The sequence below is a fragment of the Onychomys torridus genome, chromosome 1, assembly GCF_903995425.1.
Source record: "Onychomys torridus chromosome 1, mOncTor1.1, whole genome shotgun sequence".
In the NCBI taxonomy this organism is placed as follows: domain Eukaryota; kingdom Metazoa; phylum Chordata; class Mammalia; order Rodentia; family Cricetidae; genus Onychomys; species Onychomys torridus.
In genome coordinates, this window is record NC_050443.1 from 17,163,184 (window position 1) to 17,189,973 (window position 26,790).

At 54.1% G+C, this 26,790-nt stretch overlaps 1 protein-coding gene across 1 annotated transcript; it reads left to right on the plus strand.

The window, feature by feature from the left end:
* The first annotated feature begins 335 nt into the window (after positions 1-335).
* Prr12 (proline rich 12) lies at positions 336-26,371 on the plus strand. Its single transcript, XM_036188526.1, has 14 exons — positions 336-890; positions 2,344-2,456; positions 3,320-3,481; positions 3,566-6,870; positions 7,376-8,048; positions 10,031-10,455; positions 19,206-19,322; positions 19,479-19,612; positions 20,015-20,478; positions 23,025-23,150; positions 23,404-23,501; positions 25,012-25,158; positions 25,238-25,333; positions 25,478-26,371. Exons 1-14 carry the CDS (start codon positions 805-807, stop codon positions 25,622-25,624), a joined length of 6,093 nt encoding a protein of 2,030 aa, XP_036044419.1. The 5' UTR covers positions 336-804; the 3' UTR covers positions 25,625-26,371.
* The last annotated feature ends 419 nt before the right edge of the window (positions 26,372-26,790 follow it).

Here is a 26,790-nt window from a genome sequence, read left to right on the forward strand (position 1 = left end):
ACACAAAAAAAATCCCAAAATTGAAATTATTCGAGAAAAATAAAAATGCAAACGACTGAACCCGGTTCCTGCGCAAAATGTGAGCGGTGGAGCGAACTGGATTTCTGTACAGGCGCTGTACCCTAACACCCCTAGGCTCCGCTAGTGCGCTCGCTCGCTCGCTCGCTCGCTCGCTCGCTCTCTTGCTAGCTCTCTCTCCCAGGCTCCGCTAGTGCTCTCTCTCTCTCTCTCTCTCTCTCTCTCTCTCTCTCTCTCTTTCTCTTTTTTTTTTTTTTTTGCATTTGCACGGGATTGTGGGAGGAAGCGGAGCGCAGCCAGACACCCCGCCGCCCGCCCCCCTTCCCCCCCCCCCCCCCCCAGCCGCCTTGTGCAAAGATGGCTGCACCGTGAGCGCAGAGGAGGAGGAGGCGGCGGCGGCGGCGGCGAAAGAGCGAGCACCCAGTGCCTGCACCCACTCCGGGGCCGTCCGGGACGCCCCCTCCCGAGCGCGCGTCCCCCTTCTCTCTTGCAAGCGCCGGGGCAAAGGCGGAGACAGCGGGGTCCCTCCTCCCCCCTTTCCCTCCTCCAGGGGGAACCCCCCCTCCTTGGCTCAGCGGCTGCACCCTCCTTTGCCCGCCCCTCCGTCCCTGCCCCCTCCCTCCCCCGCCCGGGGCCTTCGGTGGCCGCACAGAAAAAAAAAAAAGAGAGAGAGAGAGAGAAAGGGAGGAAAAAGCAGCGGAGGGAGCGGCGGCGGAGGAGAGCGCGCGCGCGCCCCCTCCTTTCCCCCTCCCTCCCCCCCCCCCCCATTTCCACCGCGGCCAATTCATGGACAGGAACTACCCAAGCGCCGGCTTCGGGGACCCGCTTGGCGCCGGGGCGGGATGGAGTTACGAGAGGTCAGCGAAAGCTAGGTAAGGAGCTGAGGGGGACCTGGAGAAACGGGCCAAGAGGTGGGGGATTCCTGTCGGGCCTGGGCCTGGGGCCCGCCTGGCGACGCGTGCATCGCCAACTCCCCCTCCGGCTTTTGCAAGGGAGCGGCCTTCTTTGGGTTTGTAACAACGCCGCCGCCCCAGTTTGCAAATTGTAAACTCCGCCAAAGCTAGCTCCGGCTTGCAAAAGAGAAACGAAGCAGGCGAGGCGCAAAAACAAATTCGAACCGGGAAGGCCTTGGGAAGATGGGAAGGATTGGCAATGCAAGGCCTGGACTTGCCCCCATCTTTGGATTCCCGGCTTGCTGACCCCTCCCCCCCGGCGCCCCTGGCTCTGCAGCTGCAAAGGTGGGAGGAAAGGAGAATTAGCTCGCAGACCTGGGGGGGCGCGCACCCCCTCCCAGGTCCTATTGTTCCGGGGCTGCGCGAGGCCGGGCCACTCGGGCCCTCCCTCCTCCAAGAAATTCCGCGCGCAGAGTGGGCACGGGCCCCGCCCCCTTTGTAAGCTAGGTTTCTGTGTGTTGGGGGGTCCTGGGATTAGGGACACGCCCCCTTCTGCTCCCCACCTCCCTCAAAGCTGAGAATCCTGGTTGGTGGTGCACTCTTGGCCCTTCGGTCCAGGGCCACAGATTTGGGCCCTTGTAGGGGTAGAGTCTGATCTTTTCCTCGTTTGTGTTTGCGTGTGTGAGCGTGGGCCCTTTGCACGCGTGGCTAGCCGCATGTTCACCTGTGAATCTGACTCTTGCAGTTTAATCCGTGTTGCGCGTCCTCACTCTTCACCTGCCCTTCAGCCCCTTCCCCTCAACCCTTGGGTTTCCCCAGCGTGTACAAATTTTTCGAGTGGGACTTCACACTCAGGACCTTTTCTTCCCCCATTTGTGAATTGAACTCCTGTTTGTACATGCACCTGGCTTTGCTAAGCCCGTGCACTTGAACCGCAGCCCCTGGGGATGTACCTAATTCATGTCAGTACTTGTACCTGGGACTTTCCCTGGGTCCTGTCCCCTCTCCACCTTCTCCCCTTGCCATTTGGGGCACAAGCTGCCTTCTGCTCCTGGCTTGGCTGGATCCCTTCCCTAATTCAGGGTCTGTGCTGTTCCAGCGGGGCTCGGGGTACCCATGCGTTTCTGCAGGGTTGGACCTTTGGTTCTGTTGTGGCGGGGGAGGGTTCCAGGAGAGGACCACACCTTCCACTTGGGCTACTGTAGATTCCCCTGGCGTCCTCTGCCTCTGCATGCAAGTGCTGGCAAACGTAGGACTCTGAAGGCTTCCTGAACAGGGTCGTTTGTGTGCTCCCCTCATGGGGCAACTGGATTCCTTGGTGCTATCTCAGGGTTCCTTGGAGTAACACCTCCAGTCAAGTGGGAGGCTCCCTCAGCCCTCCTCTCAGAGGATAGCTTGAGAGGAGATTCTGACATCTCTCCCTTGCTCTCAGCTTGGTCTACGGCAGCTCCCGGACCTCGCACCCAGAAACCGACATCTTGCACCGCCAGGCCTACGCGGCCCCCCACCCACTACAAAGCTATGCCACCAACCACCACCCGGCAGGTACGTCCCCGTCCCGGAGGGCTGGGGCCGGTCCGCCCTCCAAGACACCTGATTGGTTGCTGAAAGTTCCACCCCTGCTAATTGGCCTTGCCCTTGGTCCTGGCCCTCGTCTTCTTTTTTTTTTTTTTTTTGCTACTTCTCCTGATTGGTTGCCTCTGAGGCTGCTGGTCCCTGCTTCGTGTCACACCGGATTCGTCAAGAGCTTTGTGGGCCCTCCCCTTTCACTCCTATTGGTTGCTACTCATCAGGGGCCCCCAAATCCCACCTTCTCTTCCAGGCTTTTCCTCCTCTCTGTAGCCCATCCCAGTCTTTTCTTTCCCAGTGAGTTTCCCTGATCCTTTTGGCTCCTTGGTTCCTTTTTTCCCCTTATTGGCTCCAATTTTTTGTCCCGCCCCTTTTTTCTTAACCTCTTCACCAGCACTGTGGCCTTGCCGCCCACACCTCTGATTGGTTCCCTTCCCTCTGATTTTTAAACCAGTCCAGATCGACCCCTTGTTCTCCTGGTTGGCTCTTTCCGTTTTCTGCCTCTTTGGACTTTTTGTGGGTACTTAATGTGGTGCTGGGAATCGAGCCTGAGCCTTATTGTGCAGCACGTAGCAACACCTTTCTCCCTCCATGCTCCCTCTCTCCATTCCTCCCTTTCTTTAATAGTGAGGCAGGGCCTCACTAAGTTGCTCAGGTTGTCTTTGAAGGTCTGATCCTCCTGCCTCAGCCTCGTGAGGACTGAGTTGAAAGGTGCTGGGTTCCATTTGCGTGTCTGCCCTTCTCTCCAGCCATTCTCTGAACTGGCTTAAGGCTTTCCTCTCCTCTCTGACCCCCTGCCTCCACCTGGGGCGGTTGACCTGCCCTCTGTGTCTTACCAGGCCTCTCTGGACTTTTTGACACTGGCCTCCACCACGCAGGCTCAGCAGGGCCTGACGCCTCCGTCATGAACCTCATCTCGGCCCTGGAGTCCCGGGGCCCCCAGCCTGGCCCCTCTGCCTCCTCTCTCCTCTCCCAGTTCCGAAGTCCGTCCTGGCAGACAGGTAAGCTATTGCCGGTTCCCAGCGGGCTGGAGAAGGGCTGTCTGGTGGTCCGCTCTGACCTGTGGTCTTCTCCTTCATCCCTAGCCATGCACACACCAGGCCCCACGGAGCTCTTCATCTCGGGTGCCCTCCCGGGTTCCAGCACCTTTCCATCTTCCTCTGCCCTGTCCGCCTACCAGCACCCAGCTTCCTTCGGCAGCCGCCCCTTCCCAGTGCCCTCCTCCCTCAGTCTCCAGGACCCACCATTCAGCCCTCCTGCTAATGGGCTCCTGTCTCCCCATGATGTGCTCCACCTGAAACCCTCACAGGCACCTACAGTGCCCTCGTCATTGGGTTTTGAGCGCCTGGCAGGGGGTGGTGTCTTGGGGCCTGCTGGCCTTGGCCCTGCTCAGACCCCCCCTTACCGTCCTGGCCCCCCAGATCCACCTCCACCTCCCCGCCACCTCCCCACTCAGTTCAATCTGCTGGCTTCTTCCTCTGCAGCCACTGCTGCAGAACCATCGTCCCCTCAGCTCTATAACTTCTCGGGTGCTGCCCCAGGTCCGCCCCCCGAGCGGGCCCTGCCCCGACAGGACACGGTCATCAAACACTACCAGCGGCCAGCCAGTGCCCAGCCCCCACCGCCCCCACCACCAGCCCATTCCCTGCAGCACTATCTGAGCTGTGGAGGCAGCTACCCTTCCATGGGCCACCGGGCCAGCTTGGCTTGCAGCCCTTTGGGAGGTGGGGAACCTTCTCCAGGTGCTGGAGAACCTAGCAAGGGTGGGCCCAGTGGAGCCACAGCTGGGGCAGCTGGCAGGGCCACCGGCCCGGAGACTGCAGGGGGAGGTGGGGCTGGGGGTGGTGGTGGGTATCGCCCTATTATCCAGTCCCCAGGTTACAAGACAAGCAAGGGGGGTTATGGACCAGCTACAGGGGGCGCCACCAGACCACCACCACCTCGATCTACTGCCACACCCAAGTGTCAGAGTCTGGGCGGACCCGCAGCTGCTTATGCGGCTGGAAAAGCCTCTGGGGCGGGAGGGGCTGGGGGCCAGGCATATTCTCCTGGCCAGCCCCAAGGGCTTCTGGGACCCCAGGCCTATGGGCAAGGGTTTGGAGGGGGTCAAGCGCAGGACTTAAGCAAAGGCCCTAGCTATTCTGGGGGGCCTCCGCAGCCCCCTAGTGGTCCCCCACCTCCTGGCCTGGCTACCTGTCAGAGCTACTCTCCAGACCAGCTTCAGGGCCAGCTCTATGGGGTACAGGGTGAGCCTTACCCAGGGCCAGCTGCCCATTCACAGGGGCTCCCCACAGCCAGCCCCTCCCTTAGCTACAGTACTGGCCACTCTCCAGCTCTCTCAGGCCATGGAGGTGGCTGGGGACCCAGTTCTCTGGGAGGTGGTGGAGAGGCTAGCCCATCTCACATCATCCGGCCTCTCCAGTCACCGCCGGCTACTGGCCGTCCTCCTGGGGTTGGCTCTCCGGGAGCTCCTGGCAAATACCTGAGTTCCGTCTTAGCCTCCGCTCCATTCCTGGCGCCCCCTGGAGCCAGCAACTACTCAGCTGGAGCAGGTGGCTACAAGGGAAAAGGAGATGGCTCAGAGCTGCTTGCCGGCCCTGGTGGCACTACCACTGAGCGCACAGAAGATGAAGAATTTCTGATTCAGCACCTGCTTCAAGCACCCAGCCCGCCTCGGACCTCAGGGGCAGATGGCTTGGTGGGCGAGGATGGGCCGGCTGGTGCCTCTAAGGGACTTGGGGGCAGTGGTGGAGCTGGAGGACCGCCAGGCACACCGTATGAATTGGCCAAGGAAGATCCCCAGAGGTACCACCTGCAAAGTGTCATCCGGACCAGTGCCAGCTTGGATGAAAGTGCCACAGCTGCATTGGAGCTGGGCCTTGGGAGGATGAAGGAGAAGAAGAAGGGACCAGATCGAGGCGGTGAAACCCCGGAGGGACTAGCCACCTCGGTTGTTCACTATGGAGCAGGTGCCAAGGAGCTGGGAGCCTTCTTGCAGAAGAGCCCACCTCCCCCACCAGCCACGGCCCAGCCCACCCAGCCCACACCCCATGGCCTCCTCTTGGAGGCCGGAGGTCCTGACCTTCCTATGGTGCTTCCTCCACCGCCCCCCCAGCTGCTCCCTTCCGTGCTCAGCCATGCCCCCAGCCCCTCACCCAGTGCCCCCAAAGTTGGCGTCCACCTCCTTGAGCCAGCTACCCGGGACGGGGCTCCCCAGCCTCCTCCACCGCCGCCCCCACCACCACCACCTATGCCTCTGCAGCTTGAAGCCCACCTTCGCAGTCATGGCCTGGAACCCACAGCACCAAGTCCTCGTTTACGACCGGAGGAGAGCCTGGAGCCTCCTGGAGCAATGCAAGAATTGCTCGGGGCTCTGGAACCGTTGCCACCAGGTCCTGGGGACACTGGTGTGGGACCACCTAACTCAGAGGGCAAGGATCCTGCAGGCGCCTACAGAAGTCCCAGCCCTCAAGGGACCAAGGCACCCCGGTTTGTACCCCTCACGTCTATCTGCTTTCCCGACTCATTGCTTCAGGATGAGGAGCGGAGCTTTTTCCCCACCATGGAGGAGATGTTTGGTGGAGGGGCGGCTGATGACTATGGCAAGACTGGACAGACTGAAGATGATGGAGACCCCAAGACTGGTGCCGGTCCACCCCCTGGTCCCACTGCTTATGACCCCTATGGACCCTACTGTGGAGGCCGGGCGTCTGGAGCTGGACCAGAGACTCCAGGCCTGGGCCTGGATCCCAACAAACCCCCTGAGCTTCCCTCCACAGTCAACGCAGAGCCACTGGGCCTGATCCAGAGCGGGCCACACCAGTCAGCGCCGCCGCCCCCCCCCCCCCCCCCACCACCACCACCTGTCTCCGAGCCCAAGGGTGGTCTCACCTCGCCCATCTTCTGCTCAACCAAGCCAAAGAAGCTGCTGAAGACATCCTCATTTCACTTACTACGGCGTCGAGACCCCCCCTTCCAGACACCCAAGAAGCTGTATGCGCAGGAGTATGAGTTTGAGGCTGATGAGGACAAAGCCGATGTACCTGCAGATATCCGTCTAAACCCAAGACGCCTACCTGATCTGGTGTCTAGCTGCCGCTCCCGACCAGCCCTCTCACCACTGGGTGATATAGACTTTTGCCCACCCAACCCTGGTCCTGATGGCCCTCGTCGCCGAGGCCGCAAGCCCACCAAGGCAAAGCGTGACGGTCCTCCCCGACCGCGGGGGAGACCCCGGATTCGTCCACTGGAGGGCCCTGCCATTGCAGGCCCAGCCTCAGCCTCCATAGCCACTGATGGGGCCAAGAAACCTCGGGGCCGGGGTAGGGGAAGAGGCAGGAAGGCTGAGGACATGGGAAGTACTCGGTTGGAACCCCTGAAACCACTTAAGGTGAGGGGGTCTGGGTCTTGGAGGGGTTGGGCTGGACTGTCTGAGGTTGAAGGTGTCAGGGTTGTCTAGGCATCGGAGTTGTGGTTATTAAGTTATTAAGAAGCACTTAGACAGTTACCTATATGGAATTCTGGTGTCTTCAGGAGCTGGAATATTGTAATGTGGTGCTCAGGAGAGGACAGGGTGTCAGGAACCAGGTTCTAAGTCTTGTACATGGAAGGATGGGCTGGGCATTCAGATCTTGTGTGCCTGAGTATTATGGAAGATCTGGGTACTGGAAGGAACTATTGGCCTGGCCTCCTACCATTTAAATAAGGTCATTTGGATTGAAATCCAGGGCTCCACAACCTGGTTGAAGGCTTTGGACTTGGTCTAAAGGGAGGTGGGATATGGAACTCCAAGGTCTCAGAGACTTGGAAGGATCAAATGTGGATCCCTGGATCGGAGGGAGGAGGCCTATGGATTGGGGCTCTGGACCTTGACTCTTTGCTGTCCCCATGTCTAGATCAAGCTGTCTGTGCCCAAGGCTGGTGAGGGCATGGGAGCGCCTTCCAACGATGCCATCTCGGGTGTAGACCACAATAGCCTGGATTCCAACCTGACCCGGGAGAAAATTGAGGCCAAGATCAAGGAGGTAGAGGAAAAGCAGCCGGAGATGAAGTCAGGCTTTATGGCTTCTTTCCTCGACTTTCTCAAGTCGGGCAAGCGGCACCCACCACTCTACCAAGCCGGCCTGACGCCTCCACTGAGCCCCCCTAAGAGCGTGCCAGCCGCTGTGCCCGCCCGAGGCCTACAGCCCCCACCACCCAGTGCACCCACAGTGCCGCACCCTGCACCTTCTGGTCCTTTTGGCCTGGGGGGCGCATTAGAGGCCGCAGAAAGTGAGGGACTGGGGCTGGGCTGCCCTTCACCCTGCAAGCGTCTGGATGAAGAACTGAAGCGCAACCTGGAGACGCTGCCCTCTTTCTCCTCTGATGAAGAAGATTCTGTGGCCAAGAACCGAGACCTACAGGAAAGCATTTCCTCGGCCATCTCGGCCCTGGATGATCCCCCACTCACGGGGCCTAAGGACACTGCTACACCAGAGGAACCGCCCTTAGGCCCTGGATCTTCACCTGCGGTCTCGGGGCCGCCCCCTCTCCCCAGCCTGCCCAGCACCAACAGTAATGGAACGCCTGGTGAGTTCTCAGAAGGTGGTCTGGGGACAGTGTGAGTCAGCAGGCACAGTTGGTTTTCTGTTGTGTAGACCACGAGCATGGATGGCAAAGGGATCTTCCGAGTGACAGGAAAATCCTTTCTGAGCAGGAACATCTTTTTCTTTCTTCCTTTTTTATTTTTATTTATTTATTCTTTTTCGGTTTTTTGAGACAGGGTTTCTCCGTGTAGCTTTAGAGCCTGTCCTGGATCTTGCTCTGTAGACCAGGCTGGCGTCAAACTCAGAGATCCGTCTGCCTCTGCCTCCCAAGTGCTGGGATTAAATGTGTGCACCACCACTGCCCGTCAGAACATTTTTCTTTTCCCCTGGGGCTGAGGACCGAACCCAGGGCCTTGTGCTTGCTAGGCAAGTGCTCTACCACTGAGCTAAATCCCCAACCCCTGGAACAGCTTTTCTTAATGAGCTCAGAAGTGCTACAGGGAATCACAGGGCCTGGTACCAGGCCTTAGAGGATGTTAGAGACAGAATAGGGTGTAAGTGATAGGGACATATAATGGGGTAACAGAGAAGTCTTAGGATCTGTTAAGGAATGTGAGTCTCAGGAGTGCTCTGAGGAGTCAATAGTGAGGCCTAGGTGTGGACTCAGTGGTAGAGCCCCTGCCTAGAATCCCCCAGTGAGGGGCTGGGGGTGTGGCTCAGTGGTAGAGCCCCTGCCTAGAATCCCCCAGTGAGGGCTGGGGGTGTGGACTCAGTGGTAGAGCCCCTGCCTAGGATCCCCCAGGAAGGGCTGGGGGTGTGGCTCAGTGGTAGAGCCCCTGCCTAGAATCCCCCAGTGAGGGGCTGGGGTGTGGCTCAGTGGTAGAGCCCCTGCCTAGAATCCCCCAGTGAGGGGCTGGGGTGTGGCTCAGTGGTAGAGCCCCTGCCTAGAATCCCCCAGTGAGGGGCTGGGGTGTGACTCAGTGGTAGAGCCCCTGCCTAGAATCCCCCAGTGAGGTGCTGGGGTGTAACTCAGTGGTAGAGTGCCTGTGGAGAATCTGCCAGGGAAGGGACTCACGGTGTTTTTCCCAAATGAGTGAAAAGCTTGGGTTCTGTCTTTAGTACTATGAAAAAGTAATTGAGGTGCTGGAGGGATGGCTCAGTAGGTAAATGTGCTTACTGCTCTTCTAAAGGGACCCGGGTTTGGTTCCTAGCAGCCACATCCAACTGCCTATGAATCCAATTCCAGAGGATCTGGTACCCTCTTCTATCTCTGTAGATAGCTCTACATAAATGGCACACACACAGTAATTAGGTAGATGTGGATGGCATTAGAAATCTGTGACAGCAGATAGGGAGGCGTGGGAGGGGCTTGTAAGAGGTCCTGAATGTCCTAGGAGGGAATGAGGACTTGGGAGTCACAGAAGGGGGCAGGCTTCAGAGTTAGACATTAGGTTGTGGAGCAAACGGTTAACCGGGCGGTAATGGCGCACACCTATAATCCCAGCCCTTGGGAGGCAGAGGCAGGCGGATCTCTGTGAGTTCGAGGCCAGCCTGGTGTACAGAGTGAGTTCCAGGATAGCCATGGTGGGAACACAGAGAAGCCCTGTCTCAAGAAACTTTAGAAAAAGAAAAATAGTTAGATAAGGGCTTCAAGGGCTTGGAGAGACAGCCCAGACAGACAGGGGCCTTCGGAGCTCCATGTGGTTGCTGAAGCTATAGTGGTGGTCTCCCAGAAGGAAGCGGGAGGGACCTCTACAGGAGAGTGTCTCATCTCCTGCCTCTGCTGCACCCTTAGTGACGCCTAAGGACATTTGCGAATATGCTGGGGGCTGAGTGGCAGTTAGAGGCACAAAGATTTGTATGGTTAGTAGAGCTGGGCATAGTGCACATGACTGTCATCTGACTAGCATTTGAGAGGCTGAAGCAGGACACTCAGGAGGTGATGGCCAGCGGGGGCTACACAGGAGAAGTCCAGAGCAGACCATGTATCTGACGGCTTTCTCTCTCTCTCCCCTCCCCTCTCAGAACCTCCTCTGCTGGAGGAGAAGCCCCCACCCACCCCACCTCCTGTCCCAACGCCGCAGCCTGCCCCACCCCCACCCCCACCCCCAGTTCCAGCCTTGCCCTCACCTACTCCACTGGTGACCCCTGTGGCTAGCTCACCTCCTCCACCACAGCCGCCACCTCCGCCAGCATTGCCCTCGCCACCTCCACCACCCCCACCAGCAACTCCAGCTGTCCCACCAGTTGCTGCTCCAGAGGAGCCTGCTGCCCCATCCCCAGAGGACCCTGAACCTCCCGACGCCCGGCCTCTGCACCTTGCCAAGAAGCAGGAGACAGCAGCTGTGTGTGGGGAGACAGATGAGGAAGCCGGAGAGAGCGGTGGTGAGGGCATCTTCCGGGAGCGGGATGAGTTTGTCATCCGTGCAGAGGACATCCCCTCCCTCAAGGTGAGTCTCAGCATTGTTCACAAATGTGTCTTATGTCACTGACTGAGCAGCTGACGCGTGACAGGCCAGCCTGTGTGGGAATGCAAGCAGAGGTGTCACCAAGGTGGGCTTGCTGTGATGCTTCTGGGTCTATGGTGGGTCTGACGTGGCTGGTAGAAGTGGTGGGTGAGGTCACTTGCTTTCATTCACTCTGCCTCTCTTCCATGATACTCTGAGCCCTCTGGGGTTGATACAGATGGACTATTTCAGGCCGAGCGCTTGTCAGGCATGTCTTCTGAGTCTCTGCATCGCCTTCTGCCCAATGCGGAAGGAAGGTTCTCCAGTCAGGGTTGAGAGCAGCACCAAACTGGGTGTTCATACATATTTAGAAGGCTGTGTCACATTGCGACCATTTAGCAGAATGACAGTGGTGTGCCTCCCCATCCTCCAGGGTCATATGACTTCTCACGTGGTGGGCTCTTGACCAGATTTATAGGGCCAGACATTAATTTCCTCCTGTGGACCAGGCATCAAATCCAGTCAGAGCAGTTGGTTGCCCCTGTAACTTTCATGCCACTAATACAGCAGTGAGCACATCTTGCCTGGCAGGTCAGTATTGTGGAATTTAGGTTTCAAAATTCATCACTTGGTAATTCCATTTCTTGGGGATTTCCTACCAGAAGAGTATATTCTTTTCCATTTACATATTTGATAGCAACCTAATGCAGGCCTGTGTAACTTGCAGGTAGTAGAGCAGCTGTTTGCTTTGGGATGCTCACTGTGTGTCAGGCTGAGTTTAATTTTTTTTTTCCTTTTTTTTTTTTTTTTTTTTGTTTTTGTTTTGAGACATGGTTTCTCTGTGTAGCCCTGGCTATCTGGAACTCACTCTGTAGACCAAACTACCCTCGAACTCAGAGATCCTCCTGCCTCTTCCTCCAAGTGCTGGGATTAAAGGCCTGCGCCACTAGTGCCTGCTGAGTTTTAAATTCTTGGTGTAGAACTGGATCTGCTGGTATCAGCCTGCCACCCCAAGTTCTGTGGGGGTTGTGACAGGAGGACCCTAAGTCCAGGACTTTCCTGTGCTACAGAATAGAGGGAAGGCCAGCCTGGAAAATATAGTGAAGAAATAAATACAAAGAAGACTGGAACTACAGCTGAGTGTCAGTACACCTGGCTACTGATAGAAACCTTCCCCGAGACGGGCCTCACTTTGAGCTCTGCCTGGGCTGTGGCTCACTGTGTGGGTCAGGCTGGCCCCATATGTGCAGCAATCCTCATCTTCATGACTACAGTACTGCAGGTGTATACCACAATGCTTGGCCATAGTCCAGTTTTATGTTCTGTTTGTTTTTGTTTTTGTTTTTCTTTTTTTTTTTTTTTTTGGTTTTTCGAGACAGGGTTTCTCTAGCTTTGGAGCCTGTCCTGGAACTTGCTTTGGAGACCAGGCTGGTCTCGAACTCACAGAGATCCGCCTGGCTCTGCCTCCCGAGTGCTGGGATTAAAGGCCTGCGCCACCACCGCCCAGCGCCAACAGTATTAACCAACTTCTTGCTCCCCCAAAAATTAGGTGTGCTCTAAGAGGTTTGGTTCATAGGCATATCTGGCTGAATCAGGAGTATCCTGAAGGCATGGGCCAGCAATAGGATGCTTGCCTAGAATCCCCCAGGGAGAAGCTGAGGGTGTAACTCAGTGGTAATGTGTTGGTCAAGAATCGGTTTGGACTGGGCAGTGGTGGCACACACCTTTAATCCCAGCACTCAGCAGGCAGAGGCTGACGGATCTTTGTGAGTTCGAGGCCAGCCTGTGCTACCAAGTGAGTTCCAGGAAAGGCATAGAACTACACAGAGAAATCCTGTCTCAAAAAACCAAAAAACAAAAAAACAAAACAAAGAGTCTGTTTGGTTCTGGGCTTGGTAGGGTATGTCAGCTGCTCCCATGAAGCAGAGTTAATGCTCAGCTGGCTGCCCTCTCTCTGTTGTTGGCACAGGGAGCCTGTTCTGCATGTCTTTGGTGGGATTATGCATTGCCATTGTGCACATTGTATTGCATTGAACCTCGGCTGGTTCTTTCTGCACTTCACATTGATATTGGGTTGAATTCATGACAAGGACAGAAACTTACTAAGAATTTTTTGTGAGGTGGACCTAACAATTTTAGTTTTTTGTTTTGTTTTGTTTTTGAGTACTGGGAATTGGGGCTGGAGCGATGGTTGATTGGATAAGGGCAAGGTCTCCTTAATTTACCCAGGCTGGCCTGGGCCTCACTTGTGGGTAATCTGGCCAGATTGCAAGCTGTCCACAGTCCTTGTGCTGTGTCTTTTCTGACCCTGGTGCACAGGGCTCCAGGCAGTGCCTTCACTAGCCCCATCTTACAGACCAGGAAAGCCAGTGGGCCTTGGGAAGGGACCCACTCACTGGCCAGGGCTGGGACAGGAGCCAGGGCCACCCATCCATCTGATACTACCCAGCTGGTGGGTAGGGAAGGGGCCAGGCGAGGACTCAGATGCTTAAAATACTACTCAAGTGTGAGCAGTGGCGGGGCCCAGCCCTGAGGCAGTGCCTCTTGGTGGGGTCAGGGACTCCTGGAGGTGAGCAAGTCAGGCTTCTCCCACACCGGGTTTGCTAGACTCCACTGTACCTCTCCTGCTGAGGAGGCAGGCTGTCATGTTGTCGTCCTAAGCCTCAGTTTTCTCAATCACAGCTGGTGACGTGAGCTTCTTCCAGGGGTATGTTGACAATGCTTATGTGACCTGGCCTATCCTGGTCTCTACAGCCCACACACAGAAGGTGCTGGAAACATTTTGGATCTGTTGCTGTGATATTGGTCTGGCTTTACTACAAGGCTTGGTAAATGCTCAGTAAAATACAGAGGGTGTACGTCAGGCTTTGCCATGATTTGCTTTTCTGGCATTATTTTTTAACCTTTGGTGGTCTGAGCAGTGTTGTTTTGAGGCTGAGGCAGGAAGGTCCTCAGGTGAGTCCATGCTCTGAGACCAGCCTTGGAAAGCAGCAGACAGTCAGACACGATGTGTGAAGCTGATATCCCAGCTCTTGGAAAGTGGAGCCAGTAAGGTCAGAAGTAGAGGTCATCCTCAACTGTGTAACAGGTTGGAGGCCAACCTGGGCTACATGAGATTGTGTCTCAGATGAAACAGAAGCGAAGGAAATGGCTCAGTTGGTAAGTCCCTTGAAGAAACTCTCTGGTGGTGTGTACTTGTAGTTCCTAAGTCTGCTTAGGAGGCAGAGACAGGTGGATCCCTGGGGGCTTGCTTGCCAGGCAGTTGAGGACCTGAGTTTGACCCCTAGGACTCCCAAGGTGGAAGGAGAAAACATTCCCATGAGTTGTCTTCCAACCTCCACAGTTGAACCATTGTGCATGCCTGTATACGCACAAATGGATTTATACTTATTAATTAATAGTAAGAATTAGGTCCAGTGAGATGGTTCATTAGGTAAAGGCACCTATCCCAAACTCTGATGGCTTGAGTTCCATTTCCGGGACCTTCACTGAGATTCTAGGCAGGCACTCCACCATTCAGTCACACCCCAGCCCTCACTGGGGCATTCTAGGCAGGGTTCCACCATTCAGTCACACCCCAGCCCTCACTGGGGGACTCTAGGCAGGGGCTCTACCACTGAGCCACACCCCAGCCCCTCACTGGGGGATTCTAGGCAGGGGTTCTACCACTGAGCCACACCCCAGCCCCTCACTGGGGGATTCTAGACAGGGGCTCTACCACTGAGCCACACCCCAGCCCCTCACTGGGGGATTATAGGCAGGGGCTCTACCACTGAGCCACACCCCCAGCCCTCACTGGGAGATTCTAGGCAGGGGCTCCACCACTGAGCCACACTCCAGCCCCTCACTGGGGGATTCTAGGCAGGGGCTCCACCACTGAGCCACACCCAAGCCCCTCACTGGGGGATTCTAGGCAGGTGCTCTAACACTGAGCCACACCCTAGCCCTCACTGGGGGATTCTAGGCCGGGGCTCTACCACTGAGCCACACCCTAGCCCCTCACTGGGGGATTCTAGGCAGGGGCTCTACCACTGAGCCACACCCTAGCCCCTCACTGGAGGATTCTAGGCAGGGGCTCTACCACTGAGCCACCCCAGCCCCTCACTGGGGGATTCTAGGCAGGGGCTCTACCACTGAGTCACACCCCAACCCCTCACTGGGGGATTCTAGGCAGGGGCTCTACCACTGAGCCACACCCCCAGCCCTCACTGGGAGATTCTAGGCAGGGGCTCTACCACTGAGCCACACCCCAGCCCCTCACTGGGGAGATTCTAGGCAGGGGCTCTACCACTGAGGTACAACCCAGCCCCTCACTGGGGGATTCTAGGCAGGGGCTCTACTGCTGAGGTACATCCCAGTTCTATGTATGAAAGTTTAAACTTTCTCATTTCCACAAGTATAAAAAATTCAGGTGAGCCAGGGGATGATGGCACATGCCTTTAATCCCAGTACTAGGAAGGCAGAGGCAGGTGGATCTCTGTGAGTTTGAGGCCAGCCTGGTCTATAGAGCAAGTTCCAGAATAGCCAAAGCTAAACGGCGAGTTGGGAACGGAATTCAAGTGAAATTGGCCATTTGAATGTATTTATTATTTAAGTCAAATATCCAAGCCAGGCATGGTGGTGCACGCCTTTAATCCTAGCGCTGGGGAGACTGAGGCTGGCAGATCTCTCTGAGTTCAATGCCAGCCTGGTCTACAGAGTGAGTCCAGGGCAGTCAAAAGCTACACAGAGAAACCCTGAAAAAGAAAAAAGCTGCATGGGTAACTGGCTTCCAAATTGGGTGGTGCAGGATTGCTCAGTGGCTACTTCAGTGTCCTTGTCTATAAAAGGAAAATGATGCTACAACTCAGTTCTGTAGAAGGCTGAGCGTCATGGCCAAAGTCAGGCCCCATGTGAGAAGTATGGCAGGTTTGAGGAAATGCTAGGGTGAGGGGCTGGACCATGAGTGTAGGCTGGTAAGGAGGCCAAGGCCACATCATGGAGGACCTGGGGTACTGGGGTTGGGTGGACAGCTGTCTTGAAGACATAGTCTTTGCTGATGAGGCCCTTGGTCAGCAGGGAGGTAAAGGAGGTGACTGGGGAAGTTTCAGGCCTTCAGAGCCATATATTTGTTGCTGCTGTCCATGACTGCCTTCTTGTTGTTGAGACCTTGCTTGATTTGATTTTGTGTATGGTTTTGCTCTGTTGCTCTGAAGGACCTTGAACTCTGACACACAAGAGATTTTCTTGCCTCTCCAAGCATGGTGGCTCTCCTATAATCCCTGCCCTTGGGAGTCTGAGGCAGGATTACCACAGGTTGGAGGCTGACTTGTCTACGTAGAGAGTTCCAGGCCGCTGGACCCAGCTAACCTTTCTTGTTACATAGCATACGTGGGTGTGGGTAGCTCACCTGCTCACATTGCTGCCACTAACAGCAGCACATGGCTTAGTTAATCATAGGTCGCACATTCTTAGGAGATAATCTGATTGGTCCCAGTCATCCTTTGGTACCAGGATGGAAACTAGTGATTGTCTTACCCATTGGCTGTTCGGGTCAGATGTCCTACAGTGAGCTGACTTCCTCAGTATGGGGTCCATGAAATGGGCAGCTTCCTAGTCAATCATTGAGCATTGTTGGCTCTACGGTTGACAAGAAGAGAGCCTGGAAGTACAGGCCTTAAAGATAGACTGGGGTGGATGCAAGGATGTGATATCTGGATTCATTCCTGAAGACTGGAAATAGAGAGTTGTAGAGATGGTTTAGCTGCTCTTGGAGAGAACCTGAGTTCAGTTCCCCAACATTCACCGTGTATTCCTCACAACCATGAATTCTATTCTCAGAGGATGTCTTGCCCTTTTCTGTCCTCCATGGGTACATGCACCCACAGACAGACATGTAGTAATAAAAATCAACAATGAAGACTAGGAAGGGTGTTTTGGAGGAAGACCAAATGCCCAGTTGGGAAAAGAGCAGAGGGTAGATATGGAGAGGCTTGGTGCCTAATGAGGGGCCCCAACAGGACTTGATGGGGGTCTCTTCAGAACCAGAACAGTGAGTTTTTTGTTCACACTGGTTGGGATGAAAGTCTGTAGTATGGCTGCAAACTTTTGAGAGGTCTGATTCCTGTAGGGCAGGGTTTGGATAAGGGAGAGGACTCGAAGGCATTGTTTCCCTGCCGGGCTAAACATCTCTGTATTTTGGAGCTGAGCAGAATGTGGTTGAAATAGATTTATCTTGTGGGCGTCTCTGACCTAGCCTGTGATGTCACAGAGCAGGAGGAATGGGAGCCGCCATGTGGTAGCTTGGAAGAAAGGACTGGGATGCTGGCTTTGTCTCTTTATGCCACTTTTACCCTCTCTGTGCTTTTCATTCGGCAAGTTGTTAGGACCCTTTCTTTACGTGCACATGACTGATTCAAGAGTCATAAAAAAAAGATGAGGGTGTGGAAGTAAATTTCACCAGGCTATGACGACATAGTCATTACTTGGCATGCCAATACCCATACTGTGCTGGTACTCAAAGCAGACATTACCAATAGATCCCAGGTCCTGCTACTTGTGAGTATAAAATTAGAAGGCAGACATGACTAATTGATTGCAGTTATCATCTGAATTCTTCTTGATCACTTGATCTGTAGTCTTTGAATGCAATAACCACATCTCTGCATTCTTGTGTCGCCCAGGACATACTTTGCTCTTTCAAGTACCCATTTAGACGTCACCTCTTTCAGGAAGCACTTTTGTGTTTCAATCTGTAACCCAGTCTGGCCTCAACGTCAAAGCAGTCAGACTCCCAAAATGCTGGAATTACAGGCATGCAGTACCACACCTGGCTCCTTTGGGCCATTGAGTGTTTTATCTCCTCTGTGGTCCCCTTCATGTGTGAAGGTCAGTTGCCAGGTGTAAAGCCTGTGCAATGGGACCCTAGTGCTGCAACCTTGAGAGTGGAGGATGTCAGAGGTTAAGAGGGAGAGCCTGTCTGTCCCTGCTGTCCTTCATCTGGCAGGTTGATGACATGTCTCATACCTAACACCTAGGGCTGGAAGCCAGGGAAGAAAATGTGCTAGGAAAGTGCCCTGTTGCTGAGCCACAACCCATCCCCATTCAACTCCTTACTAATGAGTGTCTTACTGTGTACCTTTGCCTGGCTTTGATCTCTCAGTCCTCCTGGCTCAGCCTCCTAAGTGGCAGGGATGATTGGCCCACGCCATCATGCCCATACTCCATTCTGCTTAGTTGTGTGTCTTGCTCCCTGTGTTTGGAATACCTCGTGAAAGGCTTTGTGGTTATCACTGTCTCCTCAGATTGCTGTACTAAGTTGCAGTAGCCTGGGTGGCTTATGGACAAATGTCATACAGCTCTGGAGACTGGGAGTTCAAGGTCAGCCTGCGGCAGATTTGGTTTCTGGTAGAAGCTTCTTCCTGGTTCTGGATGGCACCTTCAGGCTATACCCCCAAAAGAAGGGGCCAGGTTATTTGTTTTTTGCCTCTTTTTTTTTTTTTTTTTTTTTTTGAGCTGAGGATCAAACCCAGGGTCTTGCGCTTGCTAGGCAAGCGCTCTACCACTGAGCTAAATCCCCAACCCATGTTTTTTGCCTCTTTAAAGATTTGTTTTATTTTATTTTTATTTATGTAAATGTCTTTGTAAGTATATGTGTGTGGGCCCTCGGCAGCTAGAACTGCAGGCATTTGTGACTCTGGGAACTGAACGTGGGTCCTCTTAGGAGAACGGTATGCTCTCATAATCAGTGAGCCATCTCTCCAGCCCCAACTTTTACCTCTTAACCTAGTTCCATAGATGTTTCTCTTCACATTATCACAAGTTATTGCTTTGTTTGTCTTTTAGCAATGTATTCAGAAGTAGTGAGATCTGGGGTCAATTAGTTATGTCTGCTGTGAGTACCAGCCCCAATATTGAGGCCTGCATGCTAGATAATGGCTGTCTGTTCTTGGATTGTACAGTTTGCTTACACAGACTCAGTTTTTTGTGACTCTTAGATCAGTCACATGAGTGTAGAGAAGGTGTTCTAACAGTCTGCTGAATAGGAGGCATAGAGAGGGTCTAAAGTCACGTACAGAGATGAGGCAGGGATGCTGGTGTAGGAGATGACCATGGCTGTGAGTCTCTGCTGCTGTGTTCCTGGGTCTAGCAAGTATTCATGTATCACTAATGGTGGGTGCTCACGTGTTCAGAGCTCACCACATTTAAATATCATAAGTTCAAACACTGGTTTAAGCCAAAGAAGCCTGTCTACTCAAGCATTAGTAGGAGGCTGGGCTCGATTGTGCAGCCGCCATCCGAGGTCCAGGGGGGGCTGCCCGTGAGGATGGTAAGTTAGTGAGACTGTCTTAGATGGCTGGGGTGTAGCCCTCATCAGTGAGGGCCTAGGGGGTCAACAATGCCTCAGCACACACAAGACTCTGGGTTCAGCCCTGACACTGGGAAAAGAAACATTTTAACGAGACACTAGGAAAACATGGGTAGTAATCAGGCTTCATCTTCGGGGTTAGGGCGTTGTGAGACCACCAAGAGGGCAATACTTGTAGATGGGTCTTCATTGTTGGGGGGTCTTTTGTTTGTTTGTTTTTGTGGCAGCCTTGCATTGTAGCCTAGGCCAGCTTACACTTGTGACAATCTTCCTGCCTCAGTTTCTTGTGCTGGGATTAGAGGTGTGAGCGACCGTGCCTCTCCAGCTTTGCATTTTTCTCTGTGGGAACAGGCCAGCAGGGCAAGGATGAGGGTAACCTTCTAGGCCTCCCTGTTCTCCTCCTCAGCTGGCACTCCAGACCGGCCGCGAGCCCCCACCCATCTGGCGTGTCCAGAAGGCCCTTCTGCAGAAGTTCACTCCAGAGATCAAGGATGGCCAGAGGCAGTTTTGTGCCACCAGTAATGTAAGCCATTGGGTTATGGTACAGACTTTGGGGTAGAGTGCTCAGTACTGGGGTCCCTCTCTGGCATGGCCCAGGCAGGGTGGAAACCTCCTTTTCCGGAGGTGGGTTTTTACCGGTAAAGCATGCTGGCTCTCACTGGCTTTGGTCCCTCCACAGTATTTGGGTTATTTTGGGGATGCGAAAAACCGGTACCAGCGCCTCTATGTGAAGTTCTTGGAGAATGTCAACAAGAAGGATTATGTGAGGGTGTGCGCTCGGAAACCCTGGCACCGGCCCCCATTGCCAGTCAGGTACCGACAGTGACAGGGTCCCTGAGAGGGAAGGGTGAGGCTGGTTCCATATACAGGTGATGGAGCTTTTCAGTGAGGGAACTACAGCCAGGGAGACAAGCTGGAAGAAGGAGAAAGAGACCCTGAGTGGGAGGTGACAGACCCTGAGAAGCAGGCAGCAGAGACTCAGAGATAAACCCAGAGAGGGGATGGCAGAGACCCAGAGTGAGGGGTACTGAGAGACAGAGACCCAGAGAAAGGAAGGAGAGAGGCTGAGGGAGGCGGGAGAGCAGAGATTTCCCCACCTACACATGAAGAAAGCATGAACAGCATTTGTGAGCATTATGGGATATATCTCAGGGCCCCAGGGGGTGAGAGAGAATCTTCAACCTGCTGATAACAGTCTCTTCTGTCCTTTCCCAGACGGTCTGGGCAGACCAAGGGCCCGACCCCTGTGGGGGGCAGCTCTGCACCTCCATCTAAGGCCCCAGCTCCACCTCCTAAGCCTGAGACCCCTGAGAAGGTAACATCGGAGAAGCCTCCAGAACTGACACCGGAGCCTGCCGTACTCGAGCCCCCTGCCCCAGAGAAGCCATCCCCACCCCGACCTGTGGAGAAGGAGAGGGTGACTCGTGGAGGTGATCGACCTTTACGGAGCGAACGGGCCACCGGTGGGCGGCAGATGAGGAACGACCGGAGCCTGGCCACAGGACAGTCCACCACCTCCCGGCTGCCCAAAACCAGGCCCACGAAGGTGAAGGCCGAGCCACCTCCGAAGAAGAGGAAGAAGTGGCTGAAAGAGGCAGTGGGAAATGCCTCAGCAGGTGGCAGGCCTGGGGGCAGCTCATCAGACTCAGAGTCCTCCCCTGGTGCTCCCAGTGAGGATGGTAAGTTCCAGTGGCTGAAGGCGGAGGGGGTCACCTAGGGAGGGAATACTTCAGGAGGGGGCAGGGTGAGCGTCAGCCTGAGGGCTGCAGATAGTTTCCACAAGATGGGGACAAAGGGAACTCCTCCCCAGTAATGGAAGAAGCTAACAGTTAACAGTCACAGTCACTTTCCTATGTAATGATGTCTGTGCTAAAACCTTGGTACATCATTGCTTAATTTTCAGGACAGCCCTAAGAGGTAGATGCTGTAACTCCATCTGGAAGATAGGCATACTGACGTAGGGCAGCCATCCGAGGCTACATAAGAACACTGTATCAAAAAAAAAATGAAAGAATAGCCGGGAGGTGGTGTGGCAAGCCTTTAATCCCAGCCCTGGGGAGGCAGAGCCAGGCGGATCTCCGAGTTCAAGGACAGCCTGGGCTACACAGGGAAACCCTATCCAGGGAAAAAACAAAACCAAACAAAACCCAAAAAGACATTTCCAAAATACAAATAAGGGTGAGATGTAACTCAGTGTTTGTATCTTCTTTATTGCAGAGTAAATAAATTAGTTACAGAATATATAAATAAACAAATAAACTTAAAACACCATGTCCAGAGGAGGGAACAGGCACCAAGAGGGAGCACCTGTCATGGGTGCTCCCTGTGTCCAGCAAAGCCAGCTGCACGTGTTATGTTGAGTGATGGGTGGTTTGGGGTCATCACAGGTCCTTAGGCCTGGGGCAGATGTGGGACCAGCCTCTGTCCTGGAGCCCAGAGACAGTGGTGTTCTTCTGACCCCCCGGGTGACCCTGAGAAAGGCGTGACCTCATCTGTAGAGTTGAACATATATACCACATCCATTTGCAAAGATTCCAGGCATTCATTTATTTATTGCTTTCATATATGTCTGTACCTGTAGGTGGATTTTTCTGTCCCACCAGCCATCTCCCAAATCATGACACAGACTCATTATGAGATCTTGGCCAATAGCTTAGACTTGTTTTTAACTAGCTCTTATAATTTAAATTAACCCATTTCTTTTCTTTTCTTTTTTTTTTTTTTTTTTTTTTTTTTTTTTTTTTGGTTTTTCAAGACAGGGTTTCTCTGTAGCTTTGGAGCCTGTCCTGGACTAGCTCTGTAGACCAGGCTGGCCTCGAACTCACAGAGATCCACCTGCCTCTGCCTCCCCAGTGCTGGGATTAAAGGCGTGCGCCGCCACCCCGGCCCCATATCTTTCAATCTGTGGTCTATCTACCACGTGGCTTTTACCTCTATCCCATTTTGTGTGTCAGACTTGTTCCGCCTCTAGCTGGCTTCCTTGGCGTCTCTGCCCTTCTTCCCAGCATTCTCTCTGCTCCGAATCTGCCCCGAAAATCCTGCATAGCTATTAACCATTTAGCTTTTTTAAACCAGTAACACTGGCGCATCTTCACAGTGTACAAAAAGATAATCCACAACATGAATTATGTGTACACCCGGTGTAGCAGAGGCCAGAAGAAGGTGGTGGGTGCTGGGTCCTCTCAAGCAGTTGGTGCTCTTAACCACTAAGCCGCATCTCCAGCCCCAATGTAGGTTTTTGTTTTTTTCGTTTTTTTTTTCTTTTTTTTGTTTTGTTTTGTTTTTTCAAGACAGAGTTTTAAAACAGCCCTGGCTTTTCTGGATCTAGCTCTGTAGCCCAGGCTGGCCAGGAACTCACAGAGATCTGCCTTCCTCTGCCTCCTGAGTGCTGGGGTTAAAGGCGTGCGCCGCCCGCCCGGCTCCAGTGTAAATTTTTAGCTGACTCTGTGTGCAGCTGTGAAAGCAGTTGGTCAGTGTGGTCCTCCCCTCACAGCTTTCTTGTCTTCCTCTTTCCTCCTCCTCCTCCTCCTCTTTTTTCTCTTCCCTCTCTTTTCTCTGTTTTTATTATTATTATTAAGAGGATCTCATGTAGCCCAGGATGGCTTAGAACTTGCTATGTACTTGAGGATCCCCCTGTCTCCGCCTCTGGTGTGGCAGTGTTGGGATCACAGGCAGGCGTACGTCTTCATTCCCAGTCTGTTTGGTGCTGGGCATGGGACATGGGGATTTGTGGATGCCGGATGAGCATTCTGCCAGCTCAGCTACATCCTCAGCCCTCGACTGCACTTTGTTTGGATATGTTTGTTTCAGTTGAGTCTCACTGTAGCCCAGGCTGGCCTTGAACTCAGAGACCCACCGCCTCCACCTCCGGTGGGAACAAAGTGCACCGCTCTCAGCTCATCTCTGTCTTGATTCAGTGTTTTCGTAACCAACTTTGTTTCTGTGGATTTCAATGGAGCCACACTGAATTAGGCCCCAAATGGTAGTTCTTGTCACTCCATGTTCTTGTGACCTTGACTTTGTCTTCTGGCTGAAGAGGCCAAGCTGCTTTTTCCTGACCTCAGTCAGCAGGGGCTTGCCTGTACCCTTTTAGCTAGAGTCTGCACTGTGACTCCATCCCTGCCGTTGAAAGTCGTGTGTGTGTGTGTGTGTGTGTGTGTGTGTGTGTGTGTGTGTGTGTGTGGCACAGTAGCCTAGAGATGGTTTGTGTCCCATATCTCCCCAGAGCGGGTAGTTCCAGGACGGTTGCTGAAGACACGGGCCATGCGGGAGATGTACCGAAGCTATGTGGAGATGCTAGTGAGCACTGCCCTGGACCCGGACATGATCCAGGCCCTGGAAGACACTCATGGTGAGCTGGACCAGGGCAGAAGGCTGGACCTCAGAGGAGGGAAGGAGTTGTGGGTGGGTGCTGGTTTCCTGGGGCTGAAGGATGGGCCTGGGAGCAGGGATAGGCCTATGGTTAGGTCTGCGGGTGAGCACTGGGCACTTAGTCCTTGGAGAGGAAAGCTGGGGCCTGTGGAGCGAGAAGGGGATTTGGGGACCCCAGCCTCTTTCCTCCTGTGCATGGGAGCTGCTATCTTCTGACACCCCTGCTCTTGCAGATGAACTCTACCTTCCACCCATGCGGAAGATTGATGGCCTCCTCAATGAGCACAAGAAAAAGGTCCTGAAGCGGCTGTCACTGAGCCCAGCGCTGCAGGTGCTTAGGGGCCTGAGAGGGGCTTGCATAGGGCCCAGATCAGGTGTGGAGATTGGAGTGTGGGGTGTCAGCCACTTGAAGTTCCTTAAGTACAAGACTTCAAATCCCAGGGCTCAGTCCTGCCTGCCATTTCCCTCCGGAATGGCCTGTCATGCTGGATGGAACATCCCAGGGCCACCTTGACAATCTTGTGCTGACATGGCACCGAGGATTTTAGTTCTGATATCTTGGGGCTGGGGATGTGGCTCAGTTTGTAGTATGGCTTGTGTCCATCCACAGAACTGCCTTCTCCAGACACGGTGGTACAGGCCTGACAATATTCAGACTGTAAACGTGGGAGGCTGGTTGGGGTTCTGGAAGAGGTTAGTCCTATTTGGATTGTTTGGGGTGGCTTTTAGATTGTCACTGAGAATTAAATCTGGAATAGAATATTATGTTGTCTTGGAGATGCTTGGCAACATGTTAGTCTGACTTGGAAAAGGTAGGGTAAAATTTTTCATCTGATTCTAAGGATTCTGTTTGATACATTTTTTTGTTTGTTTTTTGTTTTGTTTTGGTTTGTTTGGGATAGCGTCTTTCTAGGTAGCCTTGGCTATCTTGGAACTCTATGTGTAGACCAAGCTGGCCTTGAACTCATAGAAATCAGCCTGCACATACCTGTCATCCCAGCTATTTGGTAGGCTGAGGCAGGAGAATCAAAACTCAGAGCCATCTTGGGCAACTTAATGAGGCTGTGTTACAAGATAAAAAGTAACCGTGTGGTGCCACATTCCTGTACTCCCAGCACTTGGAAGGAAGAGGCAGGTGAATCTCTGTGGGTTCAAGGCCAGCCAGGGCTACAGAGTGAGTTCCTATCTTTAAAAAAGCGAGAGCGAGGACTCCATTTGGTAGTAGTATGACTCTGCTCCCCTGGGTCGGATGTTCATCTGGTTTACACAGTTCTGGGATAGGTCAGGCTTGCGCTCTGAACTAGAGTACACAGTTTTAGATCGATGTGGGCCTATGAGTGTTTCACCTTCATGCATGCATATGCACCAGGTGTGTGCAGTGCCCTCAAGGCCAGAAGAGGGCAGCAGATCTCTTGGAACTGAAATTACAGGGGGCTGGAAGCTGCCATGTAGATGCTGGGAACCAAACCTGGATCTTCTGCAGCTTTTGACCCATCTCTCCAGCCACCAATTGTGTGTGTGTGTGTGTTTCCCCTGGAGACCAGAGGCTGGCTTCAGATCCCCATATGTGCTAGGAACTGAACCTGGGTTGTCTGCAAGAACAGAGCAGTCTCCCTGTGCCATAGAGCACATAATTTGGGGTGTTACAGAATGGTGGGTAGAAAAGTAGTATTTGGGAGATTTGAGGCCATAATAGAGTCACAGGGGCCAGGCCTAGGAGACAAAATATGCCTGTGGGTCTCCTGAAACTCTCTTAGGGGACAGTGAAGGATCTGAGTGCTAGAGTTGGGTGGTGTGTGGGTCCAGGGAGGTGGCCGCCACTGACTCTTTGGCTTCCGCAGGATGCCCTGCACACGTTCCCACAGCTGCAGGTGGAACAGACTGGAGAAGGCTCCCCCGAGGAGGGGGCTGTGCGGCTGCGGCCTGCAGGGGAGCCCTACAACCGCAAGACACTCAGCAAGCTCAAGAGAAGCGTCGTGCGGGCCCAGGTAGGACCTGACTCAGGAAGGGTGACCCTCGGTGGAGTGGTGACGGGCTGAGGATCTGAGCATCTGCTCCTCTGTGCAGGAGTTCAAGGTGGAGCTGGAGAAGTCGGGGTACTACACCCTCTATCACTCACTGCACCACTACAAATACCACACCTTCCTGCGCTGCCGAGACCAGGTGAGTCCCCAGCCCAGACCTTCAGCCCTCCTCCCCTCGACCTGGGGGTCCAGACTCCAGCCTGCCTCCTTCAGACTCAGGGTCCTGCTCCCATCCTCTCCCTAGCCATTTCTTCCCGTGCAGCTTCACTTTGCTTCCCAACAGACCCTGGCCATCGAGGGTGGTGCCGAGGACCTGGGCCAAGAGGAAGTAGTCCAGCAGTGTATGCGGAACCAGCCGTGGCTGGAGCAGCTGTTCGACTCCTTCAGCGACCTCCTGGCCCAAGCACAGGCCCACAGCCGCTGCGGGTGACTGCACCCGGCCTGCCTGGCGAGGAGGGTCCCTCCTCCACGAACTGTCCTCTGGAGCTGACGTCTGGGCTCCCTCGCTGCCAGGAGGGAAGGGCTCGTCCTCAGCCAGGGTGTATCCACACAGCCCTCCCCTCTATCCCTCTGACGCCCTCCCCCATTCGTGTACAGAGAAATTATTTATATATATGTATAAATGTCTATTTAGTAACACTTGCCCTGGCCCCTAGCCCAGCCCTCCCAACACAGCCATTGCTCCTGCCCCTCCACCATGTACATAATGTATAGGAAAATTCTATGTATGGTTGAGGGAGGTGGGACAACCTGAGAGAACTGGGGGACCCCCTCTGCTCTCAAGCTCCCCCCTCCAAGCCAACATCTTTGCTAAAGGCTGCTCCCCAAGGGCGTGTGTTGTTGGGTGGGAGGGGCCAAACATCTTGTTAATTATTTTTAATCTTATTTATTGTACATACCTGGGGGGGGAGGGTGGAGAGGGAGGGTGAGAAGTTCCCCTCGTCCTGCCCTCCTGTTCCTCTCCTACAGTATCTTCTCCCCCCACCCTCGGCCCACTCCCTTTGTCTTCTCAATGCGGTTCTATTTTTTAATGCCTTTTTCCGTCCCACCCTGCTCCTTTTTGTCCTGTTCCCTCCTCTCCCTGACCTCTTGCTCTTGGGCGCTGTACAACTCACCTTGTATACACTGTGTACACAGAACCAGCCAAACGAAACCCAACAGCAACACTTTACCAGCAGGCTGGAGTGCTCTGTCTGCGGCGGTGGGGTGGGCCTGGGCAGTGGGAGCAAGGGACGCCCATCAGGTAGACAGCCTAGGGTTAGTGTGTGTGTGGCCCCGAAATGTAATGATCTCATACAAGCGTGAATTTTGTCATGGTTTGTCAAGGTCAAGGATGTCAGGGTGGCCAGGGATCTGCCAGGCTGCCCAGGGGGTTGTGGCTGCAGGATCCCGGTGTAAGCCTGGCGGCCTCACTTCTTTACTTGTGGTGTTTCCTTGGAACTCATTGAGCATTCTTACAATATGGTGGCTGACAAGGAGGAAGCCATCTAAGTCATCTGCCATTGTCTCCCAGACTCTCCAAAGCCTCGGGGCTGGAGAGGTAGCTCGGTAGTTAAGAGCACAAGCTGCTCTTGCAGAGGACCACACTGGATGACA

Excerpts from the sequence above, each read along its gene's own strand:
- Prr12 (XM_036188526.1), top strand. The coding sequence starts at position 805 with ATGGACAGGAACTACCCAAGCGCCGGCTTCGGGGACCCGCTTGGCGCC. Across the intron at positions 891-2,343 it reads GAGAGGTCAGCGAAAGCTAG|CTTGGTCTACGGCAGCTCCC; the intron begins GTAAGGAGCTGA and ends CCTTGCTCTCAG. Across the intron at positions 25,159-25,237 it reads GAAGCGTCGTGCGGGCCCAG|GAGTTCAAGGTGGAGCTGGA; the intron begins GTAGGACCTGAC and ends TCCTCTGTGCAG.